Here is a 19,568-nt window from a genome sequence, read left to right on the forward strand (position 1 = left end):
TAAATATATATTTATAAAATATATATAATATATATATTTATATATTATGTATAGCATAGCATATATATATAAAACAGTTGCCTTTTTAAGTAATATATATATATATATATATTTTTTATGCTATTAATATGTTTTCATTGACAATGACCAATACCTAGAGAGGAGGTATAGTATGATGGTCATGAGAGAAGCTTTGGGATCAGATATACAGGATTCAAATCCTGACTCTACTACTTAACATAAATGTGACCTAGGGTAAATTACTTAACTTTTCTTTTCCTAGTTTCTTTATAAAATAAGCATAATAGTAATATCTACTTAAGGGTTTTTAAACTATCACATGAGTTAATATATGTGATATAATATGCTTTGATCATGCTGGAACATAATAAGTAAATGTTGTTTACTAGTATTATTATAATAATGCTTCTGCTGGACAGGCCAGAAGGCAAGCAAGGATCATAAATGATTTGAGGACAAAGTGGTGAGGCTAGACAAAAGACACTTGTATTAACAGAGTGCTTTACATGATCATCTTATCCTTAGCAATCTATCCCTGTCATGCAGAGTTTGAATCCAGCTTTACCTGGTTTCAAAACCCACATTTTTTTTTTTTTTGGCACCACACTTTCTTCATTTCACAGTTAAATGTCCAAGATAAATGAAATCACCGTGACATAGTTATCACCAGTAGGCTGTGTGCATGAGGACCTGAGTCTGGTGGAGAAAGGGTTGGGAGATTTTGTGGAAGAGATGGTGTTGAGCTGGACGTGGAAAGGATGAATAGTGGGGTGTCTGTGGGCAAAATGTAAGGGAGGTATTCGATTAGTGTTATCCCTGGATAGAGCTATGTGAAACATTTCATTTCTTTGTGACCTGGGCTCAGATCCTCAAGTTATCTGAGTGGAAATGGCAGGAGAAGATGGCTCTTGTGGGATCTGAGATCTGTAAGAACGATAAAAAGAAGACAGTAAGCTCAGTGCATCAGCCCTCACCCTTATCCAGGTCCCTGGGTGGCAGTCTTGTGGGTTAAGGACTTGGCTGGTGGAAGGTGCTGTTCAGCAGCTCGGGTAATTCCTGAGAGACCAGGGAGCAGCTTGAGTATCTTGGGGAGCGGTATTATTTTTCCCTTCCCTTTAGCCATAGACTTGACCAGTAGTGTGGATTTCTGTTGCCTATGAAAACCAGCCTCAGTCATATATCATATTGGGGTTCACCTTGGGGGACATTGGAAGCAAAAGAGTCTGGCATCACAGACTTCCACTTGTTTGCCAGCCACTGCAGCTATAGAAAGCCTGCTTATAGTGATTTTTCAATTTACTTAGGACTAAGTTAAGGACTTGCTTAACTCTACAGCCTTCTCAGGCTAGAGACCTGTAGCCAACAATGAATGAGTTAGGTAGTGAGCAGTTGTGATCCTTACATTGTTATTGCCATTTGGCATAAGAAATTTGATTAGGGATAGAACATATAGATCAACCAGGAAACAGAAGACTTGAACAACTCTATAAAACAACTAGACATAGGTAGTGCTAGTGGTAAAGATCCAGCCTGCTAATGCAGGAGATGTAAGAGATGTGGATTTGATCCCTGGGTCGGGAAGATCCCCTGGAGAAAGAAGTAGCAACCTGCTCTAGTATTCTTGCCTGGAAAATTCCATGGACAGAGGAGCCTGGTAGACTACAGTCCATGGGGTCACAAACAGCTGGGCACGATTGAACTCACCCATACACACACAGAGACATCTTTAGAACACTCCACCTAACAACAGCAGAACACAACAATTTTCTCAAGTGCACATGAAACATTATCCAGGCTAGACCACAGTTTAGGCCACAAGTCTCAATAAATAGGGTTGAAATCATACAAAATATGTTGTCTATAACCACAATGGAAAGAAATTAGAAATAAAAAATAAGGAAATTTGGGAAATTCATAGAATGGACAATAAATAACATATTCCTAAATAACCAATAGATTAAAAAAAGAAAACAAGGGAAATTAGAAAATACTTTGAGTTAAAAGAGAAACACAGAATAGCAAAACTTATCTAATACAGCTAAAGCAGTGCTAAAAGGGAAATTTATAACTTAAGCTCTCAAATCAATAACCTACCTTCTTCTACCTTAAGAAACTGAAAAAAGAAGAGCAAACTAAACCCAAACAAGCAGAAAGAAGGGAATAATAAAGATTAGAACAGAAATAAATAGAGAATAGAAAATAATTGAGGAAATCAATGAAACTGGAAGATAGGATGATGGGATGAATAAAATTGATAACCTCTTTTCTAGTAGTCATGTACAGATGTGAGAGCTGGACTATAAAGAAGGCTGAGCACCAAAGAATTGATGCTTTTGAATTGTGGTGCTGGAAAAGACTCTCTAGAGTCCCTTGGATAGCAAGGAGATCAAACCAGTCAATCCTAAAGGAAATCAATCCTAAATATTCAGTGGAAGGACTGATGCTGAAGCTGAAGCTCCAGTACTTTGGCCACCTGATGCAAAGAGCTGACTCATTGGAAAAGACCCTGATTCTGGGAAAGATTGAAGGCAAAAGAAGGGGGTGGTGGAGGATGAAATGAACCGACTCAGTAGACACGAGTTTGAGCAAACCAACTCAATGCACATGAATTTGAGCAAAGTCCAGGAGATAGTGAAGGACAGAGGAACCTGTAATGCTGCATTCCATAGGGTCGCAAAGAGTTGGACATGACTTAATGACTGAACAACAACAAAGCTAAACTCTCACACATACACATTACAGGGGAGAGAGAGAAGACACAAATTAGTAAAATCAGGGTGAAAGAGGGGACACTCGTTGTAGTCCTTACAGAGATTAAAAAAATAATAATGATGGAATGCTAGAAATAATTACATGCTAACAAATTAAACAACCTAGATGAAAGAGACAAATGCCTGGAAGCACACAAACTACCAAAACTGACTTAACAGGAAGTAGAAAATCTGAATAGAACTATAATAAGTAAAGAAATTGAGTCACTAATTTAAAAAACTATCCACAAAGAAAACCCCAGGTCTAGTTAGTTTTACTGGTGAATTCTACCAAACATTATAAAAAGAATTAATATAATTCTTTCACAGACTTTTCCAAAAAATTGGAGCAAATATGTCGCAGTTCGTTTAATGAGGGCATACTCCTTATGAATATAGACATAAAAATCTTTAACAAAACAGTAGCAAAGCAACTCCAGCAGCATATAAGAAGGATCATAAACCGTGACTAAGTAGAATTCATCTTAGGAATGCCAGTTGATTCAACATTAAAAAAATCAGTGTAAATAAACCATATAAATAGATTAAGGACAAAAATCAACTAATTATTTCAGTAGATTCAGAAGAAGTATTTTTACACTGTTATTTGTTAAAACACACTGAAAAAACTAGAGATAGGCGGGCATTTCTCAACCTGATAAAGGACATGAAAAACCCACAGCTGACATCATACTTAGTGGTAAAAAACTGAGTACTTTTAAGAGCAGGAAGAGATTAAGGATGTCTTTTCTCACCACTTCTAACCATTGTACAGAAAATTCTAGCTGAGACATTTAGGCAAGAAAAAGAAAAGGCATCCAGATTAGAAAGGAAGAAGTAAACTATTAGAACTAATAAATGCAGTGTTCAGGTTAAAAGATTAGAAAACAAAAATTAGTTGTATTTATGTATACTAACAACCTGAAAATGAAATGAAAACATACTATTTGTAATAGCATAAAAATGATAAAATGCCTAGGTTTAAAGTGTAAGAGCTGTACAGTGAAAACTATGAAACATCATTGAAACAACTTAAAAAAAATTCTAAATAAGTGGGAAAACATCCCATGTTCATAGATGGCAGTACTTTCCACATTGATCTGTGTGTTCAGTATAATCCCCATAAACAGTATCAGCTGGCTTTGTACAGAAATGACAAGCTGATCTTAAAATTGATATGATAATACAAGGGATCCAGAGCAGCTAAAATAATCCTGAAGGAACAAGAAAGAGTTGAAGTACATCTCCCAATTTGAAAACTTAACTACAAAGTTGTAGTAATTAAAATTGTGAAGTACTAACATAAGATAAAAGTTATGACCAACCTAGACAGCATGTTAAAAATCAGAGACATTACTTTTCCAACAAAGGTCCATCTAGTCAAGGCTATAGTTTTTCCAGTAGTCATGTGTGGATGTGAGAGTTGGACTATAAAGAAAGCTGAGCACCGAAGAATTGATGCTTTTGAGCTGTGGTGTTGGAGAAGACTCTTGAGAGTCCCTTGGATTGCAAGGAGACCCAACCAGTCCATCCTAAAGGTATCAGTCCTGAATGTTCATTGGAAGGACTGATGTTGAAGCTGAAACTCAATACTTTGGCCCTCTGATGCAAAGAACTGACTCATTTGAAAAGACCCTGATGCTGGGAAAGATTGAGGGCAGGAGGAGAAGGGGACAACAGAGGATGAGATGGTTGCATGGCATCACCGACTCAATGGACATGGGTTTGGGTGGACTCTGGGAGTTGGTGATGGACAGGAAGGCCTGGTGTGCTGTGGTTCATGGGGTTGCAAAGAGTTGGACATGACTGAGCAACTGAACTGAACTGAACTGAACTGAACTGAGGGCTTCCCTGATAGCTCTGCTGGTAAAGAATCCTGCAATGCAGGAGATCCGGGTTTGATCCCTGAGTTGGGAATATTACCTGGAGAAGAAAATGGCAACCCACTCCAGTATTCTTGCCTGGAGAATTTCATGGACAGGGGAGCCTTGGCAGTCTACAATCCATGGGGTTGCAAAGAGTCAGACACAACTGAGTAAGTAAGCATAGCACAACATAAGATTAAACATGTGAATCAATGAATAGAAATGACAGCCAAGAGATAACCCCCTACAGTTATGGTCAGTTTGTTTTCAACAAGGTTCTCAAAACCATTCAAAGGGGAAAAAATAGTCATTTCAACACACGGTGCTGGGACAGCTAGTGAGCCACGTGCAAAAGAATGAATTTGGACCCCCAGTTCATGCCACATACAAAATCTAACTCAAAATGTGTCATATAACTAAAAGTAAGGGCTAAAAGATAAAACACTTAGGAGGGAATAGGCAGAAATCTTTGTCACTTTGGAATGGCCAGTGGTCTCTTACACATCAAAAGCACGAGCGACAAAAAGATGAATTGGACTTCCCCACAATTAAAGACTGTCTGCATCAAAGGACACTATCGGGAAAGTGGAAAGACAACCCACAGAATAGGAGAAAATATTTGCAAATCATACATCTAATCAACTAGTATCTAATACATAAAGAACTCTTAATAAAAAGACATACTGCCCCAGTTTAAAAATGGGCAATGGCAAATAGACATTTCTTTAAAGAAGATATAAAGATGGTTAATAAACAAATGAAAAGATGCTCAACATTATTAGTCATTAGGGAGCTGTAAATCAAAACTACAATGAGATACCACATAACTATAATCAAAAAGATGGACAATAACAAGTGTTGACAGGGATGTGGAGAAAGCTGCTGGCAGGAATTTAAAGTGGTGCAACACTTCAGAAAACAGTTTGGTAGGGGTACATGCCATGTGGCTTGTGGGATGTTAGTTCCCCAACAAAAGATTGAACCCGGGGCCATAGCAGTGAAAGCAGAGTCCTTGCCACTGGACTGCTGGGGAATTCCCAAAAAGTTTGTTTCATTTATGATTCAGCAGTTCCCCTGTTAGGTAGGTATACATCTAAGAGGACTGAACACATGTGTCCGTACAAAAACTTGTACATAAATATTCATTATAGCCAAAAAATGTTAACAATCCAAGTGACCCATAAATTGATGAATGGATAACCAAATTGTAGCATATCTATACAATAGAATATTACTCTACCCTGAGGAGAAATGAGGTCTCAATACATGATACCACATAAAAGAACTTCGAGAATGGTGTGCCAAGTGAAAGTAGCCAGACAAAAGATTGAGTAATACTGTGTGATTCTGTTTATATAAAATGTCCAGAATAGGCAAAGCCATAGTGGCAGGAAGTAGATTACTGGTCACCAGGGTCTAAGGGGAGGGAGGAAAACAGTGAATGCTGATGGCTGCGTGGTTTCTTTTTAGGGTGATAAAAATATTCTGGAATTAGTAGTGCTTGTTGCACAATCTTGTGACTATTTTAAAAACATCTGATTTGTATATTATTTTTTTTTTTTTTGGTTTGGTTTGCCCCCTCCAGTGCATTCTTACCTAATTTAGGTCCAGAGCTGAGTGACTGAATGCAGCCAGCCATTTTAGCCCCACCAAGTCTTGGGAAGTGAAGGGTGTCTCTGTGACCAGTGTGGAAGGGGCTGGGGGACACAATGGTGTGATATCATACAAGCTCCGATGGATGAAAGGCTGATGCTGCTTTGCAGAACAACCGCTCTCAGACTTCTGGTCTCAGGGCCCCTTGTGTTGCCCTCTGCCTTCATGCCCTGCGGTGTCTTGTCTTGTGTCGTTGCAGCGCCGATGGAGAGGTGAAGCACTGTGTCATCTACAGCACTGCTCGGGGCTACGGCTTCGCAGAGCCCTACAACCTGTACAGCTCCCTGAAGGAGCTGGTGCTCCACTACCAGCAGACGTCCCTCGTGCAGCACAACGACTCTCTCAACGTCAGGCTCGCCTACCCTGTCCACGCACAGATGCCCTCGCTCTGCAGATAAAGAGGGAGCAGTGGCTCTCTCGCAAAATTTTTCTACAGTTTTTATTAGACTATGAGGGCATTCTTTCTACGTAGACTGCTTGTTTTGCACAAGAAGTGATTCTGTGAATGTGAAGTGGAGCCGAGCAGCAGCCGGCCAGGATGGGGACGTACGGGGCCTGGGGTTCTCGGGGACTCAGCCGTGCCACTGCACTGACATAGGAAGCTGGGAGCAGATGCTGGTTTTTGGGAAAGTCTTTCATTGGGGTTTTTGTTTTACTTAGCCAGGCACCCTCAGCAGAACATGTCAGGTCTGATTGGGGTGGGGGTTGTATCTGGAAGCCTCTGAGGAGTCCCTGTCCTCTTCTGAGAGGCCAAGGTGCTTTAAGACTGTGGAGGGGCTTGGCCCTGTTGGGAGTCTGTTTTGGTCTGGCGGTCTCTCTTCCTCCCAAAAAGAAGGTGGTTTTGGTTCAGTGGTAGAATGGCATTTGGTGAAAAAGACAACCAAAGGAAAATGAGGAGGCTTGGGATTTCATTTAAAGAATTGTAATCTGTGGGTAAAAAAAACTTTCAACCTGAGGTACCTAATGAGTATAGTTCAGGTGTCAGCATCTCAGTAGCTCCTCTCTCTAAAGAAGCATTATGTTTAGAAACCATATTGGTCCCAGCAAAACAATGATTGCTGCCAGACTAAGGCGTGGAGGAAGATGGAGGCACTAGTATCCGAACGCACACTTCTGAACCAAAACTTGAAAATAAAAGGAAAACTAGAGACTGTTAGTTTTAGCAGACACTAAAATTGGTCAGTGTAATTCCCTTTTGCCCTGCCCTTGTTTCTCAGAGATGAGGAATAGTGTTCTTTTTGTGGGCTGGTGAGCTTTGAATTATAAAATGAAGTTGGTGCTTGTGTGGTGGTGTTTTCTTAGCCTAAAGAATGATCTGTTGTGTGAAACCTTTGTAACTTGTGTGTATGAGTAAAGAAAAGGTGCAATCCAGTGCTTTTAGATGGCTTGATATACCAAATAATGATCTAGAACAACATTCTTCTCTGTGCTTCCACAAGTTGAAAGGCCCTGCAGAAACAGTCAACGTGTTTAATTTCCCGTCATCTCCTGTGCTTTTCTGGGTAGGGCCAGGGGAGCCATAGGTGGCTAGGGCTGTGGCTAGAAGGGAGTCAGGTGTGGTCAGGGACTTTAGTAGGTCACAGGCCCGGGGCTCTGGTGTCCCCAGCAAGGGCCGTACGCCACCCTTGTGCTTCCAGACAGTGGTTGCTGAAACTTCTGCAAGGAGAGGAAAGGATGGCTTGGCATTCAGACTCTTAGCTGAAGTCATCTGGAAGCTGTTCTTTGCCTTTTTTGTGATCCTGCCATTAAGATGATGTGCACAGACTGTCCTCATGCTCCAGCGGCCCTGACTTTAGGCCAGGAACCTTCTGCTTCATGTGGTTTAAGCCTTCCAGCTGAGTGAAGCTGGGCAGATGGAGTTGGGGCAGCGTCTACTCCCACCTCCATCGTGCTCCACCCCCATCAGTCAACATTCATTTGACAAACAAAAGAGTCCAGCTGCCTCTGAGCCAATCCTAGAGCTGCAATAGGCTCGAATGAGTCAGCTGTTGGAGCCCAAAGCTGTGCAGCCAGGCTTCCTGGTTGAGTAGGGAAGCCAATATCCGAGTCTTATTGAATCAGGTTTACACCTAGGGAAGCTCTAGTTTGGAGGATGAAAGAAAGAAATTTTGCTTTCCCTGAGCACTTATCTTGGTGACAGGATCTAGAATGTGCCACAACATAGATCAAAATTTGGGGGAGAACCTCCCGTTACTAACAATGAAAACAGAAAGGAAAGGGGGCATATCTTTGGCTTTTCCTTGGTTACGCTGCAGTTTCAGGATTGGATGAGGCAGACAAATGAAACCTCCTCCAGTGTCGCTGTTCTAATCTGAGCCCTTAACTGATATCAGCCAGCTGGACATTCCTTCCCCAGATGGCCAGATTGAAATCTTGCTAAGAGTTTTACTGAGAAATAAGGCCAGACCAACTACTGTGAGGCATGCCTGATGGCTTTGTGCCTTAAACAGTTAGATGCTCAAGATGGGGTGCCAGGAATGCCTTCTTTCTGGTATTAAAATTTAGTGTGTTCTGGTTATCTCTTAAAAGAAAACAAGAACCAGGATACATGCTGTAGTGTTGAACCATGCTGTGCTGCTTGTCAGGCAGCATTAACTAAGGGCGCATAGGGAGCAAGCAAGCACGGTCTATTGCCTGCACTTGGGCTGGCTTGTGGAGGAGGCCACTCACTTTTAAGTCCTACATTCCTTCACCTGTTTGTTGCTTTCCTGTTTTTCATTCTTGAATTTGTTGCTTTGTGGGAACTAAGACATAGGGATCATTTGAGAAGTTTGAAAGTCTCTTTTCTGACTAGTTGCCACATGATTTGCTAGATCTTGACCAGTGGAAATAGCAGAGGGACCAGTCTACTAACCACTGGGAGGGGTAGTATGCAGCTCCTTTATTCTATGGTCCTGGCCTCCTTCATCAGAACTTAGCTCCGTGTCTTATCCCATGATCTGGACCCTGGGATTCTCTCTTGGCATCTTCGGTGCAGTCTCATTGAGGCAGAGGGTAAAGAAACAGACCAAGACCAGAGGGGCTCATTGTCTTCCTGGCTAGGGAAGCTGGCCACCAACATGGAAGCAGCTCAACGCTGTCTGGACACTGGTCAGAGGCCTATCTATTCTGGGTGGAGCTTTCATCACAGAACAATGCTTTGTCTCCATCTGGCCACAGATGCTAACTAAGCCTCGACCATAGCTCAGGCCTTTATAGACTAGCAGTGTCCTTACCCCTAATTTGGCCACGATTGAGGACTTCTGATACCGCCCCTACTCTGTCTCCAAGCCTCGATGAGACCCTCACAGGCTTTGCAGAAGCTCTGAGAACCAGTGTGGTATCTTCCATGGGTCTCCTTGCTGCAAGGAACGAGCCTCATGGGTCCTTTTGGGCCAAGAACTGCATCTGGGCAAATTACTGTTTTTTCAAGGTGTTTTCTGTTGCCAGTTAAGACTCCTTATTAGCTAGCTCTCTGTGAGGCTTCAGTGGCCTCAAAGCAGAGGGTCCAGATGGGGGCCTAGCTGGGCCCTCTGCTGTCAACTGCTCAGCCTTGCTCTAGCTCCAGCCACTTGTGACGAAAAACAACCTTGTTTCCTTACAAATTGCAGCATGTGACTTTGGTGCCCTGTTGTTACTTGTGAAAAACCTATTCTTCTGTTGTCTTTGATGTAGTCAAAAAAATTCATGTAGTTACGTAAAAATATCTGATTCACAAGGAAGCCAACTATATGTCTTGTGTTGGGACAGTTCATAATGTAGTTCCTAGACCACTTTTGCAAATTGTTCTTGTCACCAGGTGTGTTCAGACATTGCTGTGCAGTTGTGGGGGAGGGTGGGGGGAAGGCGAGGGGAGATACTTGGTCTTTTTGTTTTTTACCTTCCCCAAGAGGGGACAGTCTGGCCAACTTGCTCCGATAATGCAATAAAGACATTGCAATAAAGCACTTTTTGTTCTCATGCTATGGAGAGGTGGGCTGGGGTGGGGGCAAAAGGGAGATGACTGGGGTACTGAAAAGTCCTGAAGCTGCCAAACCTTCTCTCCCATGAGCACCAAAAGATCGGTCCTGGGGCTGAACTGGGGCTACAGAAATGCTTCCACCAACACTGGGGGCCTCAGAAACTAGCCCTGAGAAAGTTCACATTGGAGCCCTTTCTTCGCCACCCCATTCCTATTAGAAAGCCCACTGAGTTGATTCTCATCACCTCTCTCTGCCCAGAAATGTGTTTGCACGTTCTGTTGCTGGGGTGGCGGATGGGGGCTGACTTACAGTGTGTCCTCTTGTGCCCCAGGCCCTGTCGCCTCCTACCACAGAACTGTTGAGGTCCCTACGTGTTGGGAACATAACGCAGCAAACATGACCACCCCCCTGGGCCACAGGCACTGCGGTTCTTATCCCGGGCACTCAGGCCCCACCCACGCGTGCTGAACTGCAGATCAGACTGAAGGCTGATGATCTGTTGTTCTCAATGACCTTGCCTATATTCTTCCTCCCCGCTATCCTTAGCTACAGAGCACCCTCAAGGCCAGTGCTAGAAACCATGGATAATTTCCCCTAATTCCAAGAGTTCGTCCCACTCTCAGCATAGGATACTCAGACTATCTCCAGCCCAGTCCTCTCTCCTGAACTCCACCTGCTGGGTGGATAGTGCCACTGGCCCCTTGGATGTCCCACAGGAGTTTATTCACAGAGGAAACATATGCTTGGCTATGAATGCCCTTCCCTTCCTACCACCACACCTGTAGGTGGTCTACAGCCACATAACTCCTCTCCCTCTCACCTGTTTAGCCCTCCTCCTCCTCAAAGCCAGTCTCTCCAGCTGTATTTGGACTCCTCTTTTTCTCCCATCTTCTCAGGAATCTCCCATGAGTTTATTGTTTCCTCTCAGCTGGTTGGGTATCTCTCTACTTGCTCAATCACTACTCAATCCTTTCTCTCTTCAGGGGAAACCTTTTTAAAAACATTTAGGTTTTTGTCTTTATATCCTCACCTCCTCAAGCTTTTCAGTCCAGGTCCCACTGCTATCTGAAACTGCTCTCCTTGATGTCTTTGGTAACCAGCATTTGTGACGACCATTCTCCGTGAAAAACTGCTGCTGACTCCATGATAATTTATCTGGTTTTCCTCCTGCATCTCTGACTGCTCCTATTTAAAATAAAATTTTTGCACCACGCAGCATGTGACATCTTAGTTCCCCAACCAGGGATTGAACCTGTACCCCCTGCATTGGAAGCGTGGAGTCTGAATCACTGGACCACCAAGGAAGTTCCCTTCCTCTGGCCACCTTCTCACTTATGCTTTTTTCTTGGCAGTTTTATCCATTTCCATGAAGTCACCTACCATCTCTCGACCAATTATATCCGTCTTCGTTTCTGCTGCCTTGACTATGTTGCGAGGTACCTCATACTCAGAATACTGAATGCAGGGTCACCACTGAGGCCTGATTCTCTTTCATTATTTCATATTTCAGTGAATGGAAGTACATAATTTCATCTGGTTATGTAGATCAGGAATGTAGTCATCTCTGATACCTTTGCTTTTTGTCTACATAAAACCCACCACCAACCCGTATCAGTTTTACTTTCCAAATATCAAAGGCATTGCTTCTCTCCAACTTCAATGTTTCACCATCTCTAGCCTTAATACTGGAAGGCTTCCCTTCTTTCATTATTGCTTCCTCAAATTCATTCTCATCATAGCAACCAGATTCATCTTTTCAAAATACAAATCTGGGGAGTTCCCTGGCAGACCAGGGACTAAGATGTAGACTTCCACCGCTGGGGCCCAGATTCAGTCTCTGGCCAGGGAACTAAAAAAACCAAACAAGCTGCCCCCCACCCCCATGCCCCAGATATCCAAATCTGAACTTGTGTAAAACCATTAACTTTCAATTGCTCTAAAGCACAAAATTCTTAAAATAGCCTGGCTTCTCCTGAGTTCTGGGTCTCTGTTCATTTGGCTCCCTCCTCAGCTAACCCCAAGGGTTTGGACCTCTTCCTCCTGCACAGGTCTTCTGTACAGTCCCTTTCTACTCTTGTGGATTTAATTATCTCCTGGCTGATGGCAGCCAGGTCTGTCTATGCACCTGGCTCCCTACACGCCCCTTCCCTCTGGGGACCTTCCTCACTGTTGGCATCCTGGTCCAGAACACTGGAAGGGGTTACTATATGATTTTCTCCCTGGTTCACTTACCCCCAGCCCTGAACCTCTCTACATTGCAGCCAGCGAGTCCTAAAACCTAAATATGATTATACCACTTCCCTGCAATTACCTTCCAGAAGCTCCTCATTTCTGTCGGGCTAATCTGGCAGTGTTTCTCAAGGGGAGCACCGCTGGTACTTGGGGCAGTTTCCTAAGCATTACAGGATGCTTAGCACCTCTGTGCCCAATCACCCCAGACCCCTTCCTTCCCCCATTTCCAGCCTCCTGGGTTGGGCGCAGTTCTCTCCCATGAACTGCTGCAAGATGTGCTGCCCCTCCTCCACCCATGGTATGATGCGTCTAACCAGATCCTGACCTACACGGGAGGGCTGCCACAGGCAACTAGTTTCCTGTGTTCCCAGTGTCCTAGACTGGCTGGCCAAGGATCTGCCATCACTGCATGACTGAGGGAAGGAGGGAGTGAGGGGCCCGGAAGGCTGAGGGACCAGCTATCTGCCACCGCAGGCAGAGTGCGCCCTCTGGTGACCACAGCCTTCCCCATGCTGGGAGACAAAGACCTGCAGAACGGGTGATGAGCCCAGCCAGTACCCAGAGACATTTTCCTGCCTCTAGGCCTCTCCTTCCGACCTAGGTATTGGATTGTGGAACAGTTAGGGGAAGACAGCAGTCTGGCAAGTCCTCTGTCACTATGGAGGCACTCCCCCACGGCCCTACCCTGCTCCTGTGATGCCATCTCGACTCCATCCTCGTCCTCCCGTCCACACCAGCCACTCACCAAGTGCATTCTACCCATGGCGGCTGCTCAGATCAGCAGGGTCCATCTCCAGTGCTGAGGCCTACCTGATGATGCCCAGGAAGGGCTCACGGGCGGCAAACATCAAGGGTTTGTGACTTAATCCAAAGGCAGTTCTCTGTCCGCATTTCACCAAATAACTTCTTCCATTTAAAAACTCTTTGCTTTTGGGTTTTATGCCTCCTCTGGCTGCTTCCTCTCAGTCTTTCTTTGCCTTAAATGCTAGTACATGACCACTGCTACACTGACGGCACTGGTTTCTACTTCAGTCTAGGTTTCCTGCTGAACTCCAGACACACGCACCCAACCTTCTGGATGACCCACGAGTACCCCAAGGACAGCCCAAGTTCAACGCTTCACCTCCCTCTACCTCTTTTTCTTCATTTACTAGCTAAGAGGCACTCCAAATGAGATAAATATGGCTTCTAGAGTCAAGAGGACCTAGATTCTAATATTAGCTCTGCCCAAGCTGTATGACCTTACCCATGTTAATGTCTGAAAAACCTGAGTTCCCTTCTCTAGAAAGCAGGAGTATTTACAGCCACTGGTTCCCCATCACCTAGAGAAAGTCTAAATTCCTAGTAGACTCTGAGATATGGCCCTAGCCTAACTCACTAGACTCAATACCAGTTTGAATTATTTTTAGTTCTTTGAATGTACCAGGTGTATGGCTAATGCTGTGTGCTTTCTCTGGACATTCTTTCTCACACTAAATCCTCACTCTTCTAGCAAGTTACTACCTATCATCTATCCTTCAGGTTTGAGCTCAGACCCCACAGTGTCTGGGACGCCTCGCTGGCTTAGGCTCCCAGGACAGTGGGAACTGTCTCAATCACCATCATATTCTCAGCACCAGAGGACCTTATGTTACATTTGTATTGACTGAAAGAAAGAAGCAAGCAAAAGACATAAAGATAGTTTCCAAGAGCGTGTTATTACACAGGACCGAGTGCAAGAAATGGCAAACAAGTTCTATGTTTGCTTCAAAAGCTCATCAGGTGACAATGCCAAGTCCTGATGCTCCTGAGGGCCCCCTGGGTCTCGGCCCTTCTGGAGCAGGCTGGGCCCAGGCTCTGGGGTGAAGGGGCAGCTCTTGCATGGAATGTCCTGCCTCCTGTCACCTGAGGCATCAGGCACTTTGGTGATGCCCAGCGCTGGCTCCTCTTTCTCTCTCTGTGCACACTCAGACTCCCATAGCCAGCTCTGGCTGGGAACCTCACAAGGTGGATGGGCCAGCCCAGGGGCACTGGGTGGCCATGACTTCCCCTCCTGTCTGGGGGACAGGTTTGCAGGGTGGCCTGGAGTTGTAGTTTCCAAATCTTGGGACCTGGCTGGCCCATCTTCCATTGCTGCCTTTCCGGTTGGGTATGCCCTGTCAGGGCCCTTGAAGAGGAATTTCCAGGACCATGGGCCCAGCTCTCCAGGGGTGGAGGCACTGGAGCAACTGGCAGGGATGAGTCCTGAAGAGCTTGGACAAAGTGCTGTCAGTGCCTGGGTGTGGAGCTGCCGGGCCTTCCAGCAGCCTTCAGCGGGGATGGGGTCTGTGGGGCCAGCCTTCCCCAGGTTGGGGGCTGAGGACGAGGAGCTGGAACCCTCTTCAAAAGCCTGTAGGATCCCAAGCTTCTTCTGGGGGACACCAGGGCCTTCCATTCTGGGAGATCCCAGTGTGATCCCTGTCAGTAGGCCTGGGACCACTGGGCCCTGTCCCCTGAGATCCCTGGGCAAGAAGGCATCCTCTTCCTCACCCGCTCCTGCTCCTCTGAGGGGTGGATCCTGGCCCCCTTCTCGGTGGGGTACCAAGCTTGGCTCCTGAACACCTTGGCTGTTCTCAGGCCCCTCATCAGTGTCATCTTCCGAAGAGTCAACCTCCCGGATGGCTTCCTGCTTCTGCAGCGACTCTCGCCGTTCAGCCCTGTCCTGGCGGAGGGTCCCTAGGGCCCGTGAGGGAGCAGCCTGCAACACCCCTTTCCCTGGCAGCGCCCCCTTTCCAGACAGCACACTCCTGGTCCCAACTACCTCCAGAGAGCTGACTTCTCTGGGCGTCAATTCCTTCTTTAGCTCGGGGTGGGGCAGATCAAGGCTCTGTTTTCGAGAAGTGGCGAGCTTCTTCTCAGAAGCAGCCAGTGCAGCCGCCAGTTTTTCAGCTGACTGCACCCTCTTAAGTAGTGGTGAGCGGGGCGGCTCTGCGCTCTTGGGCCGTGAGAGTTGCCGGCCTAGGGGAGGCGACAAGTGGAGCTTGGTGGGGAAGGCCTGGGCCCCGTGGCCAGACAGAGGTGATGGGGAACGCTGAGGCGAAGCCGCTGGCGGTGGTGAAGGGGTGTGGGCCAGTGGTGACAGTGGGATGCTGCCTGCCGACTTGCGCCGTGGAGAGCGGTACTGGCGTTGGAGCTTGGGCGCCAGACCGTGGAGGGAGCTCGGCCGTGTGTGCCCAGAGCCGGCGGGAGAACTGGGCACGCTGGAGCTGGGGGAGCTGCTCTGTGATGAATTCCCCCCCACTTTGCACAGACAGACACACACACAGAGGTAGAGAAGTTAGCTCTTAGAAGTGACTGAGGGGAAAAACAGGGCTTCGCCCTGGAATGTCCCAGATCATCAAGGTGACCCACCAGGAAACCAGAGCTCGGGCTACAGACATGAGGTCATCCCTCGCCTGTCACCTCCTCCCCAGGACTGCTGGATCTGCTAGGGGTGGGCTGAGCAAGAGCCTTGGAGAGGGACGGGTGAGATGCACAGAGGGCCCAGGACTCTGCCACCTCCAAGGGGCTGCTCTGTGACTTGCGGGGAACCCTCCATACCTGAGTGCACGGCTTCAGGGGTCACCCGGTAGCCCTGCGTGGGAGAGCGGGGAGAAAGGCTGTGGCTGTGTGTGGGCGAGCCTGGCCCACTCTCGCCGGACGACAGGGAGCGGTTAAGGGAAGAAAGGCTGCGGCTGGTGTGGAGCAGGGATGCCTGCTTGGTGATCTTCCGGAACAGGGAGCTCCTTTTTCTGCTGCAGAGACGAGGTCAGAGGTGGTCTGAGCTCTGACCGGGGCACAGCACACACTGGGTCCGGGGCTGGGGTCCCCGGCACACACCGGCCCTGGCGTGGCTCAGAGCGGACCCCCGTGGCTGAGTCTGGCTCACCTTTCTTGCCCATCCTTGCCCCGGCTCCGCTTGCTCCTTCGGGCCATCTTGGCCTTGTAGCTGCCTTTCCGAGCGGGCCCCACCTTAATGGACGTGTTCTCCAGGGGAGTTGTTGAAATAGACACCTTGTTTCCACTCTGGGGAACAGAGCATGCGCCCAGGCTAAGGCCGTGGCCATGTTCCTGCCCCGGTTCCTCACTCCTGGCATGGCTGTCCACAGCCTGAGCTTCTGCCTCTGCAGCACCAGGTCTGAAACAGGGACCGCCTCCCCTCTTCACAGAGCAGGAAACAGCTCCACTGGAGCCCGAGTGGCTCAGGGTTGGGAAAGGAGAGAAGAGGCTCACAGGCCTGTCCTCCATTCCACAGCTCGGCAGGATCCCCGCCTTGATCAAGGAGGGTGTCACCTTCCAGTGAAAACCCTCTGCTCCAGCCACTCCCGTGTGTATGGGCACCTATCTTAAGTGCCAGCTGTGCGTGTGCCCCTCCCCCAAGGCTAGTCAGACTCAAGGCTGGGGTCACGCAGGGGTTGCAGGCGGCACACCCAGCACTGACCTTCAGGATCAGCTCCACCACCTCCGTGTGCACCAGCCCATGCACAGGCTCCCCGTTGACGTGCGTGATGAGGTCCCCCTGACGCAGCCCTGCCTCACTGGCTGGACCTCCGTCCTCCACGTGCTGTGCCGGGGAGAGAACAGTCCTCAGTCTGGAGCCTGAGCATGAAGGGTGGGCCTACTTCTGCTCATCGAGCTGTGACCCCTCTCCGCCCCACCCTTTGACCCTGGAGGGTGGTGTGGGCAGGGACAGAAACAGGGACAGACAGGCACTAGTAAGAGGAAGGAAGAGGAGTGATAAAGTTGGGGGACAACAGGTCTGGATGGCCCGACATACCCACACCATGTGGTGCACGGTGTAGACATCTGAGTCACCCATGTAGACACGGATGGCTCGTAGGGTGAAGCCATACTTCTTGCCGGCTCGGTGGATGACAATGGGGGGCCGTGAGCTGCTGAGGGCTGGCAGGAAGTCCCTGCTTGGAGAAGAGTCCCTGGATGATGGGTTGGATGACTGGGAATGTGGGGACATGGGGCTGGCCAGTGGAGAGCAGGAGTGGTGCTCTGGAGAAGGAGAAGCTGGGACTTAGCAGGTCCACCCTTGAGCCCGGCCCATCTGGGCTGTTGCTCCCACACAGCTCTAGTCACAGAGCCTGCCTCCAGCCCTGTTTTCCCCACAGCCTCCGAGCAGCAAGGCCCCCTCATGTGCCCAGACCCTCATAGACCCAGGAGGTGATGGAAAATGGCAGCAAGCATTTACTGAGCGCTTACTTATATATACTAGGGACCATACAAGTGCTTCATTCTTAAATGTCACAATTATCCTATGAGCTACCATTATGGATATTCACATTTTTTGATGAGGAATTTGAAGCTCAAAGGAGTTAAGCAACTTCCTCAAGATCAAAGGCCCTTTAGAGATGGAGCCAGGATCTGAACGTAAGCTCTCTGCCTTGGAGCCTGCACTTGCCACACAGTGCTATCTGCCTTCTGGTGCACACACACAACCTGAGACTGATACTCCCTTAACAAACGGACAGCAGTGACACGCATTCTTTCGGACACCTGCTCCTCAACACAACATACAGACACCCCTGCTGGGGGCAGACCCCTGGCTACAGGCCCACAGAGAGGCCAAGGCCCTTGCTATGAATCCTGATCTTCACTCCCCGGGGGCCTCACCAGCAGGAATGAGAAGGGACAGGGCTGTGGCTGAGGCGGACTTGATCACTTTGTTGATGGGGCGAGCGGTGCGCTTTTCTATGGAGTCCCCAGAGAGCAGCCGGTGGCGGGCCCTGCGCACCGCCAGGTCGCTGATGGCCTTGGCTGTGGCTCCCTCCGCCAGCTGTGGGGTTCCGCGGCCTCCTCGGGTCTCCATGGCTGTGGACCAAGTGAGCAATGGGGCCCACTGTGCAGCTGAGCCTCCACTCCGGGCCCCCCGCAGCACCCCAGCCAGGCCCTCCACTCGCGGGGCGCACCTGGGCTGGGGGCGCTGCTCTGGCCAGCAGGCTCCTCATCCAGCTTCAGCCGCCGCTCGGCCTGCCGTTCCAGGGCAGGCCCAGACGCCCCCTCTCCAGACGGGGTCAGAAGCCATGCACCCTCCTGCTGCTGCCTCCTGGGAGCGCCAACAGCCTCCTCAGTGCTCTCCGGGAAGCGAGGCATGTCCAGGAGGCCTGAGCAGTGGCGCCGCACGGTGAGTGGAGGGCTGGAATCGCTCTCCGTGTGGGACGACTCAGACACCGACAGCCGCTTCCGTAATCTGGGAGACACGAGGCCGAGGGTGGAGGGCCCGGCGGCCTCCCTCCTCCAGCCCAGGCCTCCTCGGGGGCTCGGCTCACAGAACCTCCCTCCGGGAGCCGCACGTGCGAAGGCCCCTCACGGCATCACGTCCTTCCCCATCATCGGTGACGGCCCCACGGATGGCCGTGCCGCCCACCCCTGGCTCTGAGCACTCACATCTCAGGGGAGCCGATCACCCAGCTCCGCTCTCGGCCCCTCAGCCCCGCCAGGCCGTCCGTGCGGTCCTCCTTCTCCTCACTCAGGCTGCGCTTGGTAGGAGGTGGCGTCCGGCGCTCCTCGAGCAGCGAGAGCCGCTCCATGCTGCTGTACACCTGTGGGCACAAGACACCTGCTGGGATGCCCAACCACCACACCACGGGCCACAAAGGATCCCTGGCGCCTGAAGCCCAGGAACTGGAGCTAATTCTCCCCTTTCCTCCCCCTGCACACAGCTGAAGAACATTCAAAGAAACAGGCATTCCACTGGTCTGACCTGGCGCCACCCTGGCATCTCGTACCTCAGGGCCCTGAGTAGACCTGGAAGCATCCACTCCGTGCAGGTGCGGCCCTCTCCCCTCTTTCCCTGGAGTCAGCACCAGCCCCCGCCCCCTTAGGTGGCTCCAGCACATCCCTCAACAGGTATGCTCCTCCCAGTTTTCCAGCTGGGGCTGCACCTGTCGCACCTTGCTGAACCTTGGAGAACAGGACGAGAACTGGCGAATCTCAAGGCAGCCATCCTCACTCACTTCCTCCTCGTCCTCCGAGTCCACGTGGTGGTATCGCTCTGAGCGGGCTGGGACACACACGGCAGTGCCTTTCAGAGGCCCTGGTGCTGGCCTCCTTCAACCCTATCAGACCTCAGGAGGGCCTGGGGAAGTGACTCCCAATAC

The 19,568-nt window shown here is 48.7% G+C and overlaps 2 protein-coding genes across 14 annotated transcripts in view; one reads left to right on the forward strand and one right to left on the reverse strand.

Moving 5' to 3' along the window:
- LOC102395384 (phosphatidylinositol 3-kinase regulatory subunit gamma) overlaps positions 1-10,215 on the forward strand; it is a 103,965-nt gene extending 93,750 nt beyond the window's left edge. For 4 of the 5 annotated variants that reach the window (XM_044945073.2, XM_044945071.2, XM_044945070.2 and 1 more), the window contains one exon: positions 6,489-10,215. In XM_044945073.2, coding sequence (XP_044801008.1) covers positions 6,489-6,687 — 199 coding nt within the window. In that variant the 3' untranslated portion in view covers positions 6,688-10,215. Of the gene's footprint in view, positions 1-6,221; positions 6,444-6,488 lie in introns of those variants that run through there. The other variant, XM_044945072.2, reaches the window with a different exon arrangement.
- Positions 10,216-14,140: 3,925 nt separating this feature from the next.
- Positions 14,141-19,568, reverse strand: part of MAST2 (microtubule associated serine/threonine kinase 2) — a 211,437-nt gene continuing 206,009 nt past the window's right edge. For 7 of the 9 annotated variants that reach the window (XM_044945063.2, XM_025288817.3, XM_044945068.2 and 4 more), the window contains 9 exons: positions 19,362-19,471; positions 18,856-19,010; positions 18,378-18,658; positions 18,082-18,279; positions 17,237-17,463; positions 16,901-17,023; positions 16,349-16,485; positions 16,021-16,214; positions 14,141-15,720 (listed from right to left, as the gene is read on the reverse strand). In XM_044945063.2, coding sequence (XP_044800998.2) covers positions 14,198-15,720; positions 16,021-16,214; positions 16,349-16,485; positions 16,901-17,023; positions 17,237-17,463; positions 18,082-18,279; positions 18,378-18,658; positions 18,856-19,010; positions 19,362-19,471 — 2,948 coding nt within the window. In that variant the 3' untranslated portion in view covers positions 14,141-14,197. The remainder of the gene's footprint in view (positions 15,721-16,020; positions 16,215-16,348; positions 16,486-16,900; positions 17,024-17,236; positions 17,464-18,081; positions 18,280-18,377; positions 18,659-18,855; positions 19,011-19,361; positions 19,472-19,568) is intronic. The other 2 variants (XM_044945064.2, XM_044945062.2) reach the window with 1 other exon arrangement.

The sequence above is a fragment of the Bubalus bubalis genome, chromosome 6, assembly GCF_019923935.1.
Source record: "Bubalus bubalis isolate 160015118507 breed Murrah chromosome 6, NDDB_SH_1, whole genome shotgun sequence".
NCBI lineage: Eukaryota > Metazoa > Chordata > Mammalia > Artiodactyla > Bovidae > Bubalus > Bubalus bubalis.